Below are 20,697 nucleotides of genomic sequence, written 5' to 3'. Positions count from 1 at the left end.
AACAAACTGTATAAGATTTACTATAACAAACTGAATTTGTTATACTCAACTGAAAAACTTGCAATTATATATTCTGTGAATAAAAAGTAGCTTTGTAAAGCTGCTTAGTTTATTTCTATATCTAATTAGTGTTTAGTCTCTATGTGTATATTGATTCATTCTGAAATTTTTAGTAGTAAGTTAATCTTTTTCAAAATATCAATCATAAATTGACTAGCTGTTGTGAAATTTAAATAAAAATGTATTTTAGTTATTATTTTTACACTAAACTAAAAATAAAAAAATAGAATTAAACTAATCTAAGTTGTTTTGAATATTCTTTAAAATAAAAACAAATGCTTGCTTGTCTTTTAGTCAATACCAGATAATAGATTTTTTTTAATGAAAATGTTGAATTTAAAACTATGAAATTTTTACTGAATTTTTTCGTAAGCATTTTAGTTTCAAGTATAATAAAATTTTAAAAAATAAATAAGTATTAGTGCATAAAATATAACATATGGCAATTTTTATATAGTGAAATGTCAATATGAAGAAATTATGGGAATACCAAAATTTATAGACAACTTGCGTGTGACATATTGGAACAAATATATCTGGCACAACAAATATATCTGGGACATTATACATTTGTTGTGCAAGTGCATTTTGCCTGGCACCAGGTTTGTGACATTTCTGCTCTATTTTAACTTCATTTCATAAATGACTAAGTAACCAAACTTTAAATGGGGGAAAGCATAAACTTTGAGTGATTCACCTAATGAAGAGATACAGTGTGAGTAAATTTTAAAACAAAATAAAACAAATTTGACAATTACAAAAAAAAATTTACCAATCAGCACTTAGAAGTGTTGCTATGCAATGGTCAATGAAACTAACATAAAATTACATTTTTAATCAGTACAACAATACAATGACCAAGTATTATAATTTGTTTTAATGTACTTACCTTTCCTAGCAAGAGAAATTTATGTTCTGAAGAACTCTGCCAAAATCTTTGGATCAATCCAGGCACTTGCTACAAAATTAAGCTTTAAGTGATTTGTATACTTTTGTGTGATTAAGAGTTAAAAAATGGGTTGTTATGACAAGATGTCACCATATTCTATCTTTGGTCTAAACAAATTCATCATCTTTGTATGGATCAACTCCATTATACATCAAAATTTTACTTCTGTACCAGTTGTCATCTTGTCTAGTAAGAGTTGTTAAATAACTAAGTAAAAAAATCCAGCAAAGACTCCCGGATGTTATGAGATCTTAATTAAAAAATAAATTTTATACTATTAAACATAAATAAATGTGTGTGTGGAGTTGTTGTTTATGAGATTTTGTTATAAAAAAACTTTTTATATCTTTAGTTACAAAATGACAAAAGGCTTAATTTTGAGGGTAGAGATTAATTTTATAAAAAAATTGTAAATGTTAATAATGAGTAAAATCTTCATAATCTGATCCTACTCGAAATATGATCATGATCGTTTCGACCTTTAACTACCAAAATTTAATAGCATTGATCCCTCTAATATACAAACCTCCCTGCAAAATTTCAGAAATTTTCAAGAAAGTTATGGGAATTATTAAGCTTGAAATTGGAACAAAATTGTGCCCACTGCACACATGCACGCATCCATACCTACAGAAAAAAAATCTCAAAACTTTTTTCATTTTTTGATATTTCAAGGTCCTCTGAGTCCAAAAATGTAAAAATGCTCCCATAATTTTCCTCTGTTATATATATAACAGAGCCAGGAAAGTAAAATGCATCTTTTGCCATCTTTTACATGTGATAAACATTCAGATGCAAGCCAAACTATATACACCTCCACAAACAGCACAGCACAAATATGGCGCAAGAGGCAGAGTGGTGATGATTTGGTCTTGCATGAACGTGAGATTACGTTCATGCAAGTTCTCTATAGTGAAATTTTGTTATACTGATATATAGTTAGAATAACAGGATGTTGGAAAAGTTATTAAACAATGAAAAACTTATATAGTGGAGCCTTGCTTAATGTGCATAATTTGTTCCAGAGTCTTACTCATAATGCAAAACACTTGTTAAGCAAAGCAATTTTTCCCATGTAAATTAATGTAAAATATGATAATGCATTCCACACCAAAAAAAATACTCAAATATTTTATCTATAACATTTATTCAAAAAAATTATACAATGTACATTGTTAAGGACCGTGAATCATCATCATCTTTTCTTCTAGTGCAGAATGAACCAACCTAGAATGCAAATTCAATTTGCAGAAAACAAAAAAAGAATTGAAACTTAATTTGGAATTGGTCATGAAATTTAATACAGGATGGCAGCATAACTGCCTACCTCTAGTCAAATTATTTAATTTCTAATATTTATAGCCTTTACATAACCCAAGAATTTGGCATATCGTTTTGCAAGATTATTATATAATGGGATATAGTTATTGATATTTATATGTAATATGTCTGAACACAAGTTTGGAAAAGTGTGTGGTCACAAGCAACACCAATATGCTAGTGGAACGAGTGGTAAACACAGACTGGTGTAGCATGCGCATAATCTGGGACTTCCCCTCTTCTCGTCACTCATTATGCAAAACATCGCTTGTTAAGCGAGTCATTTTTTTTTTTTTTACAATTTGTTTTGCTTGTTATGTGAATTACTTGTTAAATGAGGTTCCACTGTACTTTTATGAATAAGGAATTTTTAAAATCACAGTTTTTTAATATTGCTAGTTAAAACAAATTTAACTTTTAAAATTGTGTAAAAATCAATAGTCAATTAAACATTTATGTTTATGACATTTTTTATTTCACTCTTTCTTATGTGCACCAAGATAGCCTTTTAATCATGCCTGTTGTGAATTTGGTCATATTAGATTGTGGGTGATGGGACCATGAAAAATTCTTGAGATTTCAAATTCTATTCAAGTACAGGTTCCTCAGAATATGACAGGCTAATATCTTTATTACCTCAATCATCTGGCTGTCAATGTAACTAAAAGTTTGTAACATAGTCTTCAACAAACAATTGATATCTGAAGTAATGGCATACTAGTAATCTCGTGTCTCTCTCCAGAATAGCCATTGTTTATTGCTGAAAGATGTCTTATTCTTTTATTATACATGTATAATTAGAATATTCCTCATAAATTCCAAAACTGTTACATCATTCCAATATATTTACTAACTGGCCCATCTTCATTATCCATTGAAAATGAAAGAAAACTAATTGTACTGTACATTCATAGATTTCATTATTATGATACTTTTCTTTTGTAAAAGGTCGATGCAATAAATACTATAAAGGAGTAAGGAAGGTGTTGTTTATTACTGTATAGGGTTAAACTTTTATTTTGTTAAACTGAAATTTTTGTTACAGTGATATTCATTAAACTGAAACATTTTATATTAAGATGCGTTGTTAAGAGATCGGGAATTGAAAATAAATTTGCTGTACTGATAATTTTGTTGCTCTAGGCATGTGTTATGAAGATATTTCAATGTATATAGATTTAAGCTAAGAGTTATAAATAAGTATATCATATTAATCATTTGTGTGTTTATTGAAAATATAATTTTTATTTTTTTAAAAAAATGCAAATTATTAAAATTTTTAAGTACCAAAATTATAGTTATGCACAATTATATGAATTTTTTTGAACTATAGCAAGCAATAAAATTTATTTATTAATAATTATTTTAAAATCCAATTCATAAATATTTATGCATTAAATAACAATTATTTTATGTATTTTTCTCTTTAAAAAAATACAGAAAATTAAAAATTTCTGAAGTTTTACAACTTTTATTTCAAGTATTTAAAAGTGAATTACATTGTGTTTCATAGGTTTCTAAGATTACATTTTTATTAATTTTCTAACATCAAAAAATGAAGAAAAATCAATCTGTAAATAGTTAGTGATACAATACATAAAGTTTGAAAAAAATAAAAGCAATTAAGACAAAAGTTGATATTTTAATTTATTGAAATTCTACTATATTTTTAAAGTATGTAGTTTGTATGCATATACCTATATATGTAATTATAAATAAATATCTATATTTACAACAATAATTGTTTTTTCAAGTTGAGATACAAGAGGAGGATTTACAAGATGACAAATATGGATGAAAAACACATCAAACAATTACATACAAGAGTAAGTGAAGAAATTTTATAATTTAAGCTTATATTTAGTAATTATTAGCATTTCAGAATGTCATAACATTCTGAAATGCTATTTGAGGTGTGCTTAAATTACTCTTATTATACAAGACTCAATCTGAAAAAGTTAACAAGTACTATTAATCATGATGTCATTTTTTATTGAATGTGTAAATTAGCAATTATTTATTAGCAGCTTGTTGAAGTGTATGACATGAAGTGATATTAAGGCAACAAGTTGCCAAATAATGTAATATGATACTCCTCCATAACAGTACCCAACCAAACATGACACTGCAAACACAACTTGCTTGTTGCAATATTTCTATTAGGGAGCATATAGTGAAGTCAAATGTAGTGACTTACAGCAGCTGAAAAATAGGGGTATTCTTTCTGCACATCCAAGACAAACATATTACAAACTGTAAATGGTTCCTCATTCTTCAAGGAAACTATGCTTAAAAAATGTATCTTTAACACTTCTGTTACATATTGTAAGTTTCCTTAAATAAAATCTTACTTTTTTCTGCTAAATCCCTATATATATGATTTCTCAATTTTGATATAAAATTTAATAAACTATCTTAAAATTAAGAATTCAATGTTTTTTTAAGACATTTTTTGAATATTTCAATTTTATCATCAAAACAACTATTTTATACAAATTAGTCTGTCTGAATAAAAATAAGTATGATCTCGAAGAAGATAGCTCAAAAATATGAAAAGCATTTATATTTAAAATAATAATGAATTCTAGATACTTGATTGCTTCTTATTCTCTTTAAGATTGTTGAAAGGGAGCATAAAATTGCTTTGGAGAACTTATCACACAGGAACTCTTAGGTGAATGATCGTACAGACTTTAGTTACTAAAATATTAGAAAAGCATTTCAGACTTATTTGCCTCTCATCAGTCCTTTTACAGATCTGGAGAAATATATATTGTAGGTGACAACTGACAATTAAAATAAATAATAATCACCCAGTTGTCACCTACAGTATTTATTTCTCCAGATCTGTAAGAGATAGGTCTGATGACGAAAATTTACCTGTTCTAGTGACTAAAAGAACATTGAAAGAAGCATTTTTACTACTAATTCAGGTTTTTTCTGTAGAAGGAAATCTGAATTGGAAATATTCTCCCAAAATATTCTCGTTTATCCTGCTCTAGGCTATTGTAAATAATCTTGTCTGTTTAGTTAAGCTTAAGTATGAACAATCATCTACATTTCAGACAAGTTTCAGTAGAAAATTACTTTTTGTTTACATTCAAGATAATATATTTTTGTATTTTCTATATTTTTAATATATTCAAAAATTTAATTATTGGTACATGACTGATTGCTGTAAGCTGTTCAATAAGTAATGCCTCCATGCAAGTGTTTTGTGCAAAAGTTGTTACCTAGCAAACAGTTAGACAACAAATGATTTTTTGTTTTATTAACTACATTTTAATGCATGGTAGAACATCAAAGTCATTAAATTCGACATTAAATAAAACAATACTAATTAAATAAACCATTAAACAACACACACAACAATTTTATAACATTAAAACATATAACAAGTTTTGTTATAGTTTGAATTTAATGGTTTGAATAATTGAATAAAAACCAGCTCCAATTCATTTTAAATGGAGCACTGCATAGTGTGCAATGACATGACTTTTTACATATTATGTTGTCACATATAACTGTGCAATGAAAATATAAATAGTTTTGATGATACTAATTGTTCAAATAAAAGTTTTGTTCATTTTGTAACAGTTTTATTCAGGCATCATGACAAATGCATTTATTTGATTTTTTAAGTTATTTATTCAGTTATAAATGTGAGTTGCACATTGATTTACTCACTGACTGATGGCTGAGCCTTGTATCCAGGTAACCAGTCTCTATTTCTTTAGACCAATAGGTTGCTGAAAGGATAGGTAATCATGTATGTGGGTTGGCAATGGAAATGGAGACGGAATTGTATCTAGTTTTGTAACCTGCTTATTAAGGAGAGAAATCAAAGGTTTACAATTCTTCCTGAAAGACTTCACAAATTAAAATGTTATTTCAACAATTCAGTCCCCTTTTGTGAGTCCTATCACTACTGGTATGGATCTCTTAACACAGGAAGACATTTTGGTATAATCAAAATCCAAAATAAAAGATGAATAAATTAATTATAAATTGCTATCATAAAGTATCATATTGTTTAGAAATTAATTAATTGATTTTACAAAAAGAATTGAATCTAAATATATTATTAATGTAAATTTATATAATGTATTTAATTATACTGATATATATTTATTATTAAACAGGCAAATCTACGTAGGATGTTAGAATATATATCTAATGGACATGTAGAAAAAATAACAAAAATGTGTGCCAGAGGACTAGATCCTAATTTCCATTGCCCTGATACTGGAGGTAATATTTTTGTAAATTTTTTATAAAACTATAAATGTAATATTAATTTCATCAATGAACTCTGCTAAAGAGGAAAATATATTTATATAAAAATATATTTTCCTCTTATATACATTAATAGTAGCATATATATGTAAGTAACACAGGCAACTCTCAGTATTCATACTTTAGCTTATTCATGATTAAAAAAATGACCAATCCCATGGCTATTTGTGAAACATTTGCATATTTATGAATTACTTGTAAAACATGTACTTCTTGTGATCTCCAGTTTTTACATTTTCTGACCTATTCAAGCAAAGTAACAATGACTACTGTACTAACAGATTGAAGTCACAGCATTACAGCAACAATGCTTTCTGCCAAATTGTACGTGACAAAGTGTATGTCATAATTATATAAATAGGGTTGCTTTTCTGTAAAAATTTAAATATTCCAAGATAGCAACATGCTTTAGGTCAGCCAAATTTGCTCAAACTGCAGGAACCTAACTCAATTTTCCTATAGGCCTTCCTATTCAGTATATGCAAGATTTCCAAGGAACCTAACTCTTGTGAGTGCTGATTACCTGTACATCTTAAATGAAAGTATGAATTAAATGTAAATTATATGTATTACATATAACTTAGATGTAGTTTATAATTTGTTGTGTGTGTAATACATAATTGTTTTTAATTAATAACATATCATTGTCATTGATTATAACACACAATTGTTGTGTGTATGACTTTAGTAATTTTAAACTATTTATTTTACATTTCCATATAACTGTAAAGATAATTTCTTTTATATCTTATGAATTTCTTTGGTAGTTGTTCTAATATTTTTTGTTTTTATATCTTTTGAAAATGGGATTAATAAATTCAAAATGATAGATATTTTAAATTTTTTATTTATTAAATTTAAGTTAAATGAGCCGTTTTGTTATATAAACTTTACAGTTTTTTTTCTTTGAAATGTATTTTTTTATAAGAATTATTTTTAATAATCACAAAAATAATTTTTTCTTCAGAAATTAATACTGTTAGCTGATCATTTTAATTTTTGATCAATTAATATGTAAAATTTGATTAAAATATTAAAATTGCAAAAGACATCCATATTATGAATCTGCATTTATTTCTGTTTAACACAGCCAGTAACTGAGAAACAAATGCATAATTAAGGCATAATTTACATCAGTCAAAAGCACAAGAAGCTAATGAGTATCAATCAAAAATAAAAACACTGATTTTCTCAAAGGAAAAAGTTATTAGAAGATAAAATTTTTATCAAATTTTTGATTGTTTTAAACAAAATATGAACTTTTAATCATACAAAATGTTGAGTTATAGTTAGTGCTTATTGAAAGATTCACAATAATCAATATTGGCATATGTTGGAACTAGACAGTAACTAGAGACACACAAATTACCTTATGTACTTTTCAGCAAATTACTCTTTAATCAAACTAAGATTTTTGGCTTTATTAATAACCCTTCATCAAGTTTTTTTGGAAACAAGATTCAATTTGGAACAATATTTAAAATTCTGTTAATTTTAGAATGCTTTTACATTTATGTTATTTTAGAATAGCGGTTCTTAACCTTTTTAGTGGTCAGCACCCCTTGAATCTGAAAATAAGCTCTTGCACCCCTTAAAATTGTGTATATATTTGTTGCACGAGGGTTTTACACAATTCTCGAACCATATTAGAGTGAATCTGTGCCATAAAAGCACTGTATTATACAGGGATGTTCCCAATTCTCGAACCGTGCCAGAGTGAATCTGTGCTATAGAAGGGCCGTGTTATACGGGGGTTACCTATAAATATTGTTACAAACCTTGTTTACATTCTTATTTAACATATGCAAACATGTCTCAACTAGTTTCTACTGCACGTGACAATGTGACTACATTAACTGCATGTACTGGCAACTGATGACAAGCACGATGTGCCTAGAGACAGTAGAGTAGAGAGTGTAGAAGTGAGACGGTAGAGAGTGAAGAAGTGCAGATGCCGTGTTGCAGGTACCCAGCAACACGGCACCCGTTCATAATTTTAATTTGAAATGGTCATGACAGTTTTTTTAAATCCAATTTTCAGTTATCTGAAGTAGTATCAGTACACATTATCTCAGATAATCAGGATTCTACTGCATTTTGATATACAGTTGTCCCTTGATAATCCGACAGGTATGGGACCAAAGGGGTGTCGGATTACCGAAAGTGATTACATATTTGACATTGTTTTGTTAGCAGTAGCCTACAATATTCCTACATTTTATGAGTAAAATGCTGCCTAGGTTAATATGGAAATGAAACACCCATTTTGGTTAACTTAAACATGTTTATTAAAAGAAATACGGAAGCCAATAAATGTATATACAGTATGTATAGGCATAAATAATACAGTACGTACAGTAATTTATAAACATTATAACTAAATGCCACAATGTAGGTAGATTAATTATGTACATATGTAAATATGTACATACTGTGCTCACACTTTGAAGAAATCTTGGTTAAAGTTTACCTAGGGAACCCCAATGGCTGCACTTCCGGTCGCCATTTTGTTTACTGTACTACGCACGCGTACTACGTTCAAAAACTTATGCAAATTAGTTAGTATTTAGAATTTATTGAAAAAATAATTATTACATTAATAAATAATAAATGTTTCAAGATTATTTTACAAGTTTCACTAACTATAAAATAAAACAAATCTTTACTCACGTGTTTGATGCTTTTTTACATTTCCTTTTCGTTTTTTCTCACTTTTATTGGATTTATGATCCTTAGCACTAATTTTTCTCTTTTTACTTGATATTTTTACACGTTTTTTAATTTCAACACATGAATCTACTTTTGTTTTTTACCTTCTTACACTCATCACTTTGTGTAGCAGCTGGAACAGACTCCGTTCTTTCCATTTTGGCTCAATTCCAGACCCGAGATAAATAAAGCTCAAATGTTTTATAAAAATTTGAGGTTAATGTTACCTTAGGTGCCAAGAATCAGAAGGTGAATCAGAGGTGAGGTGGAATCAGAGATCGTCTCTGATTCCAGCAAGGAAACAGTGGGGACACACGTTCTAACCTAACCTAACCTATTCTAATAAATTACCATAATTATTAGCAACCAAATTATTAGAATATGTTAGGTTAGGTTAGAATGTGCATCCCACTGTTTCCTTGCTGGAATCAGAGACGAACCGCCATCTTGGCACCTAAGGTAACATTAACCAAATTTGAAAATGTTTCCCTGCAGATTTCAATTGCCATTTGTGATATTTTTTATACATAAAAGAATACAAATAGGATTCTGACAATTCTTCTTCTACATGTTGCAAATTTCACATCACTCGGTATTTTCTTATCTATCGCTAAATCATCGAATCCAGAGTACGTTAATCGAGAGAATTGTCCAGAGGTACAAATAATTATTCCAAAATTTTTCCAAATTAATGTCAGCGGTAGCCATTATCTCATAAAAAAATACTTCTATGAACAGATATTATTATGAGAAAATTATTAAATTTGCTTCACATTTCAACATTAGAACTAGAACGAATAGAAACTTACCTATTTACTATTAAAAATAACAGAAAGTAACACTTTTTCTTCATAAATGTTTAACTAGTCAGAATAACACACACAGGAGTCTTACTGTCATGCAAAAAAAGAAATTTATATACAATAGTGTAATTTGAAAATTGCGCCACCTACAATGAATTTCTAATATCACATGCTGTCGAGATTACTGGAAGCATGGCCATTGGGGTTCCCTAGGTAAACTTTAATCGAAATCTTTGATTGTCTTTTGCTTTTTCTTGTTTAGACAGTCTGTCATTGCTTGTTCTTGTATCTGCTTTAACATCAAAATTTTCTCAAAGTCATATGCTCTCTCCTCGCACCAATGCATCAAAGTGTTTGCAGCCAACACAGCATCATTACTCTTGATGGTGAAAGATTTTTCTTCCTGTGCTTCCTGGGTCATGTCTTCATCAGATTCTGTCATTTCTTTAATTATTTCTTCATCTGTTAAGTCAGCATTGAGATTGTCATCTAAAATCCACCTTCGTAAAGTTTCACTTGATTCTGATGAATTAGTCACTTTGTTGCAAATTTGAAGGCAGCATCTAGTACAACTTGCAGAGATTGGTTGTTGGATTCTTTGTCAACTTCTATTGGAAGAAGTGGGTTACTGGGCCAAATATTTTTCCACGATTTAATCAATGTAGTAGGTTTGACTTGCTGCCAGGCAAACGCAGCAGTGATAATCGGATCTTTGATGTTAAACTTTTTCAAAATTGATGTGATGTCAGCATTAGGTTGACTGACAATATCCATAAGGAGTCGCTTCTTATAGTGTGCCTTGAGAGTTTTGATAACGTTTTGATCCATGTGTTGAATCAATGCCATAGTATTTTTCGGTAAGTACTGTACATTGCCTCAATATATCCATTGGCAGTTTTGATTTTTAATCCGTCCTTACTAGGATGTCCTGGAGCATTGTCTAACAAGAGGAGGGCTTTCACTGGCAGTTTCTTTTTTCTTAGCTCATCTTTAACTTGCGAGACAAAGCTGTTCTTGTACCAATCCAGAAAAACTTCTTTTGTTATCCAGGCACAGCTTTGGCACATGTACATAACTGGTAGCGTCAATATTTTAACACTTTTGAGGGCACGAGGTTTTTGGACATACACACAACTAGCAGTTTTAACTTGTGGGTTCCTGATGCATTCGCACATACCATGAGAATGATACGTTCTTTCTGAAGTTTTCTACCAGAAACTTTTTTTTCTTCTGGAGTGACAAATGTCTTTGTTGGAAGTTGCCACCAGTTTAGACCAGTTTCATCGGCGTTATAAAGTTGTTCAGGAATTAGGTCTAATTCAGTGATCTTCTTGCTTAAATTCTGAATAAATTCAGATACCTCAGACTCATCTGCACTCAACTTCTCTCCACTCATCTGCAAAAATCGTATTTCGTACCGTTTTTTGAAGTTTTCGAACCAGCCATGACTAGCACGAAAATCAGTTTTCTTTGTCAATTCCTGATAAAAAAAATTGAGCTTTAATTTTTAAAATGTCACTTGAAATAGGAGCATGTCTTCTTTGTTGTTGCTTAAACCAGATGTGCAGAGCTTCTTCAACTTCAGGGAATTCACTCATTTTAAGGGTTTTTCTGTCCCTAGAATCATCCTCTACAGATTTCATAAATTTTTCGATTTTGTCTTTGTTTTTCATAATGTCACAGACTGTAGCTCGTCCAATATCATAGAATCTAGCTATCGCAGTCAGAGTTTCACCACACTTGCACCTCTTAATAAGGTCCCATTTATTTTTTAGAGTCAGTGTTTTATGCTTTCGTTTTGAACTTATGCTCGCCATTGAACTGAACTTTCTAAACAAATTAAATAAAAGTTTGGCACTAAAACCCTACACACAAAACACACACAAAAACCCTATTCCAACTGTTCGAACAGAACTGCTCACGGAAAACACAAGAAATGTGTGTCATCGTGTAAGAATTGGGTGGGAAGATTCATGTTGTAGCATGCTTCTGTGCAAGCAGACGTGACGGGGACTACAGTGATCTTGACAGGAGGTGCGTCAGACTACTGAGCACATTGGATTGCAAAACGTCGGACTATCAAGGGACAACTGTATTTGTAAAAAGAAATTATTGTTATATCTTTAGTTAATGGATAAAGTCTCTGCCATTTAGAATTTTTGTTTTAGAACTAAAAAACTATTTTATAAAAAAACCAAACTATAGAAAAAAGTTTAAAAAATGGAAGTTAAGTATTATAATTTAATGTTTAAAGCAATAAATGTTTTTAATTTGAAGCCATTGGAATAAAAATCACACTATTGAGTGCCATATCTATAATACAATTAGAAAGATTTATATGAATTCTCAATTTTAGACATCCATAGATTAATTGCAACAGTAATGAATAAAAATCAAATAATGTTTCAAAGAATTTTGAAGGAAAGCAATAAAAACGGACTACATTAAAATAAAAACAATTAATAAAAATAAATGAAATGTAATAACTTTCTTTAGTTTGCTAACTTAGAAAAAAAGTAACTATTTTAGAATTCAGAAGATGAAAATTAAATACTCTTAAAAAATATCTAATAAACTAAGAATTCTAGACTTAAAAAGATATTTTTTAAAATTATAATTGGAACTTTCACTATGAACAAATAATACATGTATTTAACTAATAAAGATTTCCAGAAAGTTACTCGTATAATGGCCTTTATAAATAATGACATTTTTCCAAATTTCTTTTTTACTACAATTAATATAAATGTTTCTTGTTTTTAACAAATACATTTAGATCAAATATTTTATCTTACAGAAACACCACTTACAGTTGCTACAACTTTAAAGGTTCCTGCCAAAGTCATAATGGCTCTAGTAAATGGTGGAGCATTATTAGATTTTAGAACTAAAGATGGACAAACATCCTTGCATAAAGCAGTAGAACGAAACAACTATGAGGCTTTGAAGGTATATAAATCTTTTACTATTGCAATATAATAAATATTTTTCATAGCTTTTGAATAGATAAATTTTGCATTTTCTAATATACTAGATCTTTTAATAAATTATATTTTTAATTTAAAACTAAAGAAAAACAGTTTTTTCTAACAAAATAAATAATTTAACTTTTGTTTCCTTAAAGAAAGCATATCATAGTTTTAGATTCATCTTCTCTCTCCATCTTATAATTAAATAATCTTAAACATTACTGATTTTTAAGGAGTCTTACTATTTTGTAAAAAAAAAAAATGGTAAGACTTCTTAAAAATTATTAGCATTTAAGATTGCTTAGCATATCATAATTTTCTGTAAATAATCAATAGATTTTGTGTTTAAAAGGCAGTTTGGAAGCAGTGTGTTATCAGCCAATTTTGAATTGCAATTATAAATTCAATCAACAATTTTTCCTCTGTCTAAATTTACCAAGAGCTTCTTTAAAAAATATACTACACATCTTATCAACATTAAATATCTTGTTGTATTTAATTTTTTTAGAGTTATATTAGCATTTATTAGTATTATTATTATTATATATTTAATTAATATTATTTAATAAATAAAATAGAAACAAAATGAAATCATAAAATAATTTTAATACCTAATTCAGTTTAGGTAGTTCCATTTCAAGTATTTTGTTTTTGTTTCATTTATTTTATAATTATATCTTGTCTTTACAGTGAATTATTGGAAATAAAGTAGACATCATTAATGATGAGCCAGAAGATATGCTCAGGATTTGTTATGATTTGATTGTGTTTATTTTTGTGTTGATATTCCAATAATGCAGGTTTTGAATTAATCAAGATATTATTTAAATTGAAGACATGGATGGATGAAAGTATTATGTTACAATCATTCAAAAACAAGTTGTCTTGTGTGGATGAAAGTGTAATGCAGTGTTTCCCAACCTTTTTTGTGCTATGCCCCACTTAAGCCTTTCTAAAGTTCTTATGCCCCTCAACATATATGTTGAACTCTTTTGGAAGGTCTCTCGTTGTCATGTTCGTTGAAGTTTTTCTTGCACTTAATTGCCACACTGTTTTATTGTAACCACAATAAAACCCAATCCTTTCATCAGTCTTTTGCACTTTCCAGTCATCGCCAAATGTGACCTGGAACACCACAACTCACATCTGCCCACCTCGAGGTCTGGGCAAAGAATGTCCTTTCTCCTCTTTCACTGACCTCAGGGCTTTGTTCATCTATTTGTTCTCAGTGGTTCCCAGAATTGTTAATCCCACTCCAAGAGAAAAGGATTATATCGGGAAGTTCTAGAAGGAAAGGGAAACAAAGAACAAATAAAATTAAAACTAAGTTAAATCAATATTTACAATAAATATGACATACAGGCAGCTATACAGTTAACTTAAACTCTAGATGAGTCCATTTTGGAATTGCCCCCCTTAACAATCAAATTGCCCCTCTGTGGAGCGCGGGCCCCATGTTGGGAAACACTGGTGTAATGTATCCATCTCTCATATATTACCATCAAAGATCTCAAAAATTAAATGACATAGTAACTCTCTCTGCAACATACTATTTCATGGATATAATTAAACTGAAATAATTACATAATTAAAGCTTGAACATTAGTTTACTCAAAACTTTGATTTTGTAATATAACATCTTCAGACATATGTCTTCAATCAACAAAAAAGTCAGAAATATTCAATTTCCTTAAGAATCAACATATGCTTCAAAGCAACACAATCTGTCATTTCAGTATCAATAATTCACTGAATGAAGTACAGTCAACTTCTTATTTAGTGGTGAATGAATTTATCAGACTGTGGATTTACCATAGTCAGTAGCTGTAGGAATATACATGAAAAAGAGTCATATTGTTCTTGATTCTGTGTATCTAGTTGTTAAGTTTTGAAAAGGTGTTGAGTTTTTTTAGGTTAATGTAGGGTACTTTTTATAATTTTTATAGTTATGTAACATAATTAATGTATGATTAATTACTAGAATCATAATTTTTGATTTAAGATTCTATTGTAAACTTTTAAATGAGTAAAATCTTTGTGATGAGATATAATTTCGATATTGTACTGTGCATTTTACTTTGTTTAGTTCTTTTATGACATATTAAAAACATAGTAGAGTGCCTATTATCACACAGTTACTTGTATTTTCAAGAAATTTACACATTTACTATGGAATTCAAAATACTGCAGTCTGTGTACCTTCCATCACCATACTAAATTGGGAGTTAACTGTGCTATCTTGCACTACAAGTACATCAACTTCTCAAATATCTTAATAGCTTCAAAGTGGTTTTAAATATTTTTTAAATAACAAAATAAGTTGTACAACAACTTTAACCATGAAATATTTGCATAAACATACCATTAATTCATTTATTAAATTTTATTTAACATTATTGTAGTTTTATCTGTATTCATATAAACTGGAATTCCAGATTAATAGGTTTCTAATATAGGTAGGCTGTAGGAAATAAATATAAGTGATAGGGAGCCTAATTTAGTTCTGTAATGATCACTGTAGAATGAGATTACATATCTTATTATAGCAGGATCAGATTTTGGTAGCATTTTTACTCAGATGGAAACAAAATTTAATGTTTGCTCTTTACTCCATTATTATATAAATAGTGATAGCAATTTATACAATACATAATCTCTCATTTACTTGCACATAAATTGCAAGCAAAATATGAAGAAGCTCACAGAAAGGAGGTACTAGATGAAGCAATAATCAACCAAGATGTATTTAATATATCCTGATGATTTATAATGCTTATATTTTTGTAATGGACTAATCCTAGAAACTTGAGATTTAATTGCCAACTTATACATGATGTTAACACTGTTTTCAAAGATAAAGAGTTGTTTAAAAACAGAATAAATCCAGAATAAATCTCTTCTAGGAGCTTAATGTTTAGAGTATTTTAGCATATTTTTGAATCTTTGTTCTTTGATACAATAAGAATTAAATGTGTTTTATGTCTAGGTTTTGATTTTCTTTAGGTAGCTGTGTTTTCTATACAGTGTATTTTATATTTTGAATCTTAATATTTTAAAATTAATATTTTTTAATTTCATTGAATATGGAAATTAAGAATTATTGTCATTATGGTTATAGAAAGTGTTTAAAGTTTATTGACTAAATTATAACTCTTAATATGTATTACAGACTTTGCTTGACTTAGGAGCATCTCCCAATTACAAAGATGCTAGAGGATTGACAGCTTTATATTATTCAGTATTATATGGTAGTGATCCTCAGTTAACTGAATTGTTGTTACATGACCATGCATCAATTGGCTCTGCTGATCCACAAGGATGGCAAGAAGTTCATCAAGTAATGGCTGTTTTATTATATTAATTGAGTCAATAAGATTGATCAATTAAGCATGTATTTCATGAAGTTTTTACATATTTCTTATATTTATTAATTCACATTAATTAGCATTTATTTCAGCTTTATTAATTAAAGATAAATTTGTTCCATTTAGGCATGTAAACATGGTTTAGTTCAACATCTAGAACATCTTTTGTTTTATGGTGCTGATATGAATGCTCGAAATGCAAGTGGTAATACTCCCCTCCATGTTTGTGCTGTTAATGATCAAGAAAGTAGTGCAAGAGTTTTACTTTTTCGTGGTGCTGATAAAAATGCTCTTAATTATGCTAACCAAAATCCTTATCAAGTTGCTGTGATTGCTGGTAATCTTACTCTTGCTGAAATCATAAAAAATCACCGGCCTGAGGATATAGGTAAGCTATCAATAAGATGAAGTATATATAACCAGATGAAATATAGAGTGAGTGGAAAAATATATATATTATTCAATTATTTATTTATTTTTAAAGTATTACATAAATCAAACAGTGCATGAAGTTATTAACAATTAAGTTTAATATATTATTTTGAATGAAATTAAAATGTTAGGTAGCTTGAAAATACTTTTTTAAAGCATTTCATTAAAATTAATTTGTTATTAATTCATAAGTAACAAAATCATAAATTTAAAATATTACATGCTATATAACTGTTTTTATATTATTTTTTACAGTGATGATGATGATTTTGAATACAATGCAATGTTATGCAAAAGTTAAATTTTTCTTAATTAAACATTTTTCCTCTAGTAATTTGATCAGGATATGTAGTAAAGAATATCAATTAAATCAGTTTGTATGTTATCACAATAACATAAAGCTTATATGTAAAATATTAGGAATATTTTTGATTGAATTTATAATACGAGTTTACAATGATAATTAACAGAGGATCTTAAAACATTTACTACTTTGCACTATTTTCTTTAATTATATGAAAATTATATGATGATTGATGATAGATTTACAAATCATCATTTTAAACTGTGAATACAGATTTGTTTCAATAGCATCTTAAGTGTTATGATAATATTTGACCAGCTATTTTGACTATTAATTTCTTTTGGATATTACTTGATCCGATGATGATAAGATTTTTTCTTCTCATTTTGCCCTGTAGACACTGAGGGCTTTTTTCATGGCTGTTGTGTGTTTTTAAGATCCACAATGGGACAGATGGATGGTGAGAGCCCTATTTCCTCACCATCCATCCTGCCTTTTTGAACCAGACATTTTTACCATCTTGGCCATCCAACTATCCAAATAACAAGATTATATATTTAAATTTCTTAATTGATTGAATGAATAGAACATATATATTAATATACCTGATTTAATTAAACAGTTTGATATAAAATTTTTATTTTTTGAACATTTTTAATAATAAATAAAGTTAAAAATTTTAAATTGTTTATTGAAGAATGTATCATTCTATTCTGTTATTGTAGTCCTTTGATATTTATAGTAAATACATTTTTAAAAATGTTTGATTTATGTATATTATTTTTAAATTTTATATTAACCTTAAATGTACTTTTTATTATGTAATTGATAGATCATCTGTGAAATGATTTTTAAAAGTTTTTATTTTTAAAAAATTACTTTTTTATAAATTATAATTTATTATTTAAACTAAATTGTTAAAAGTATTTTTTTTTATAAAATAGTATATTTTTAAATTAAAGTATAAATTGATTTGTAAGAATTTGGACTCTTCTATTATTAAAATTATATTTGATATAAAATAAATTTATTTAAGCCCAATCCATTAAACATACTCACACATTTATAGCAAAAACATTCCTTGCTAATGATAAATTAAAAATTAACACTTTTATAAAATTTCCAACATAGAAATAACATTCTTTAAAAGTAGATTCAAGAACTAAAATATAATACAAAATCTATAAAATCATTCTTTCCAAAGCTTATAATCTATCTTCTATAAAATAAAAACAATACCACAGTAATTTGGATATAGTATCTTGCTTATGATATAATTCACATGCAATTATTACTAATAGTGTTAAATCAATAATCAGGAGAGTAACATAAAACCTAGTCATTACTTACCTTTGCCCCAGTTGCAAACCCAGGACAGAGCTGCTTACAGCCAGGTTCTGCTGTTGCAGTGCCATACCGGGAAGCTCCTCAGTATAACCCTCGTCGTCGGGCCAGTGCTACACCACTAAGTCGAACTCACAGTGATCCGAGACTAGAATTACCTTTAGGAGGAAAGCCACCTTCTCCATGTCCTTCCAATTGCTCTCTTCCACCTTTCTCTTCCATTTCAACTATCTCTGAGGCTTCTACTGGATCATCTTCCACCTGTACACAACCAAGTGGAGAAGACAGTGAAGATACTGCTTCAGCAAGTGTAGTTACAGGTAATTTTATTAATTAATTTATTCTTTATATACAAATTACTGAATTATAAAACATATTATTGCTATACTAGAAAATGCATCATAATTGTACACACAAATATAGTCTCAAAATGATCATCTTCCACCTGTACACAACCAAGTGGAGAAGACAATGAAGATACTGCTTCAGCAAGTGCTTTTCCACTTTTGTTAAAATTTTCTTTCTAGTCAAGTTTGGATTTCTAAGCATTGATCTAACAAATTTGATCTAAAGTATTGTAGGTCATGAACTGAGTAACAACGATGTTTATACATGTTTATATTTATCTCTCTTTTAAAAATATTTTTTTTAATCCAAATTTTTTATTTTTATCTATTTCATAGCACTTTAATTCTATACTTAATACCAATATGAATTGCTTAGACCTATAGAATAATTTCTGCAAAACAAATATAACTTATTACTTGCTCATTTTCAATACAATAAAAGAAACAGAAATAAATCTATTTACAGTTATTAGTATTAAAACTAAAATGAAAGACATTCAATATTTTTTCAGAATTATAACATTGATGATTGATGATAGATTTCATACATCATGGAACAAAAAATAATTCACTCATTGATAATTATTTTATTTTTATAAATTATAAAAATATATAATCAACATTTGCATGCTTAAATATACTAAGCATTTATTCATATCACTGTATGATTAATAAGTTTATATTAATAATTTCAAAACAAGAGTTGTATTCAATTACAAAGTTTAAATTTTACTAATAAAAAAGCATTTTAAACTTATGACATTGCTGTTGTTGGAATAGCTTAAACTCAAACTTTTTTTAAGCTTATAGAATAATTATTTGATATTGTTTTCACTGAAATTATATTGTAGGCCTAAACAATTAATAACAGTATTGGCATATTAGAATACAATAAAAAACTAAAAATAATAAAAGTTGGATTGAAAAAATAAAATTTGAATTGTCTTTTTTTTTAATTAAAGGAAAATAAAATAAATTTTAAAACAACTTGATCTTAAGTTTTCAGGGATGTAGACCAAAGCCAAATCTAATAAATATTGAAATTTTAATAATTCTTCTTATGAATTTATGTTTAAAATTAATTAGGAATGTTTTAAAATTTAAATTGTTTTTCCTTGAGAGTAGATAAGTGTCCAATGGCATCTCTGTAAAGGTATGTATATAATCACATATTGACATGCATTAGTTGATAGCAAAAATGAGCCAAATCTGTATTCTATGGAGTATAGCCTTTCCTTGTAAGTAAAAATGAATTTAATCTTTCAGCATCATGATAATTTTTTTTTGCTTTTTATGAAAATAATTCCATAAAATTGAAGCTTTATTATTTGTGTACTTATAAGAATTGTGAAGGAATGTAGCAAGTAAATGTCTCAGTTAGTTTAGCAATGCTTATTTCTATTAGTTAATTCAAGTCAAATTTGATATGAACTTAGAGTGCCAATACATATAAATATGGACTGAATTATAGATCTAAAAACATTAATTTTTTTTATCTTTTAATAATATTCTGTCATAGTATATTATGAAAATGGTCATGAAAATTTAATAGAGTAAAAATAAAAATTTGTAGCTTTTTATTTATTAAAACTAAAACAAAAAACCTAGTTAAAAATAATAGCAATGTAAGAAACGTATAAAAACAGGTTTATTTATTCTCAGATACATTCTAGTTTTGAGGGACAAGCTCATCCTTTTCTGAGATTGCCTTAGATTTAATAGAATTTTTATTAGATATAATATATGACAAATACCTCTATGCTCAACTTATGTTGTATTTTTCATAATTATATCATCTG

At 28.1% G+C, this 20,697-nt stretch overlaps 1 protein-coding gene across 10 annotated transcripts in view; it reads left to right on the top strand.

The window, feature by feature from the left end:
• Window positions 1–20,697, top strand: part of Prosap (prosap) — a 133,569-nt gene that overhangs the window by 78,599 nt on the left and 34,273 nt on the right. For 9 of the 10 annotated variants that reach the window (XM_067276856.1, XM_067276859.1, XM_067276858.1 and 6 more), the window contains 6 exons: window positions 4,084–4,155; window positions 6,472–6,580; window positions 12,935–13,086; window positions 16,276–16,443; window positions 16,598–16,859; window positions 18,569–18,871. In XM_067276856.1, coding sequence (XP_067132957.1) covers window positions 4,084–4,155; window positions 6,472–6,580; window positions 12,935–13,086; window positions 16,276–16,443; window positions 16,598–16,859; window positions 18,569–18,871 — 1,066 coding nt within the window. The remainder of the gene's footprint in view (window positions 1–4,083; window positions 4,156–6,471; window positions 6,581–12,934; window positions 13,087–16,275; window positions 16,444–16,597; window positions 16,860–18,568; window positions 18,872–20,697) is intronic. The other variant, XM_067276864.1, reaches the window with a different exon arrangement.

This window comes from Centruroides vittatus, unplaced genomic scaffold (assembly GCF_030686945.1).
Source record: "Centruroides vittatus isolate TY-2023 unplaced genomic scaffold, ASM3068694v2 contig_717, whole genome shotgun sequence".
Lineage (NCBI taxonomy): Eukaryota > Metazoa > Arthropoda > Arachnida > Scorpiones > Buthidae > Centruroides > Centruroides vittatus.
Note: the sequence above shows the minus strand (reverse complement) of the source record. Positions and strands in the feature narration are given on the sequence as shown.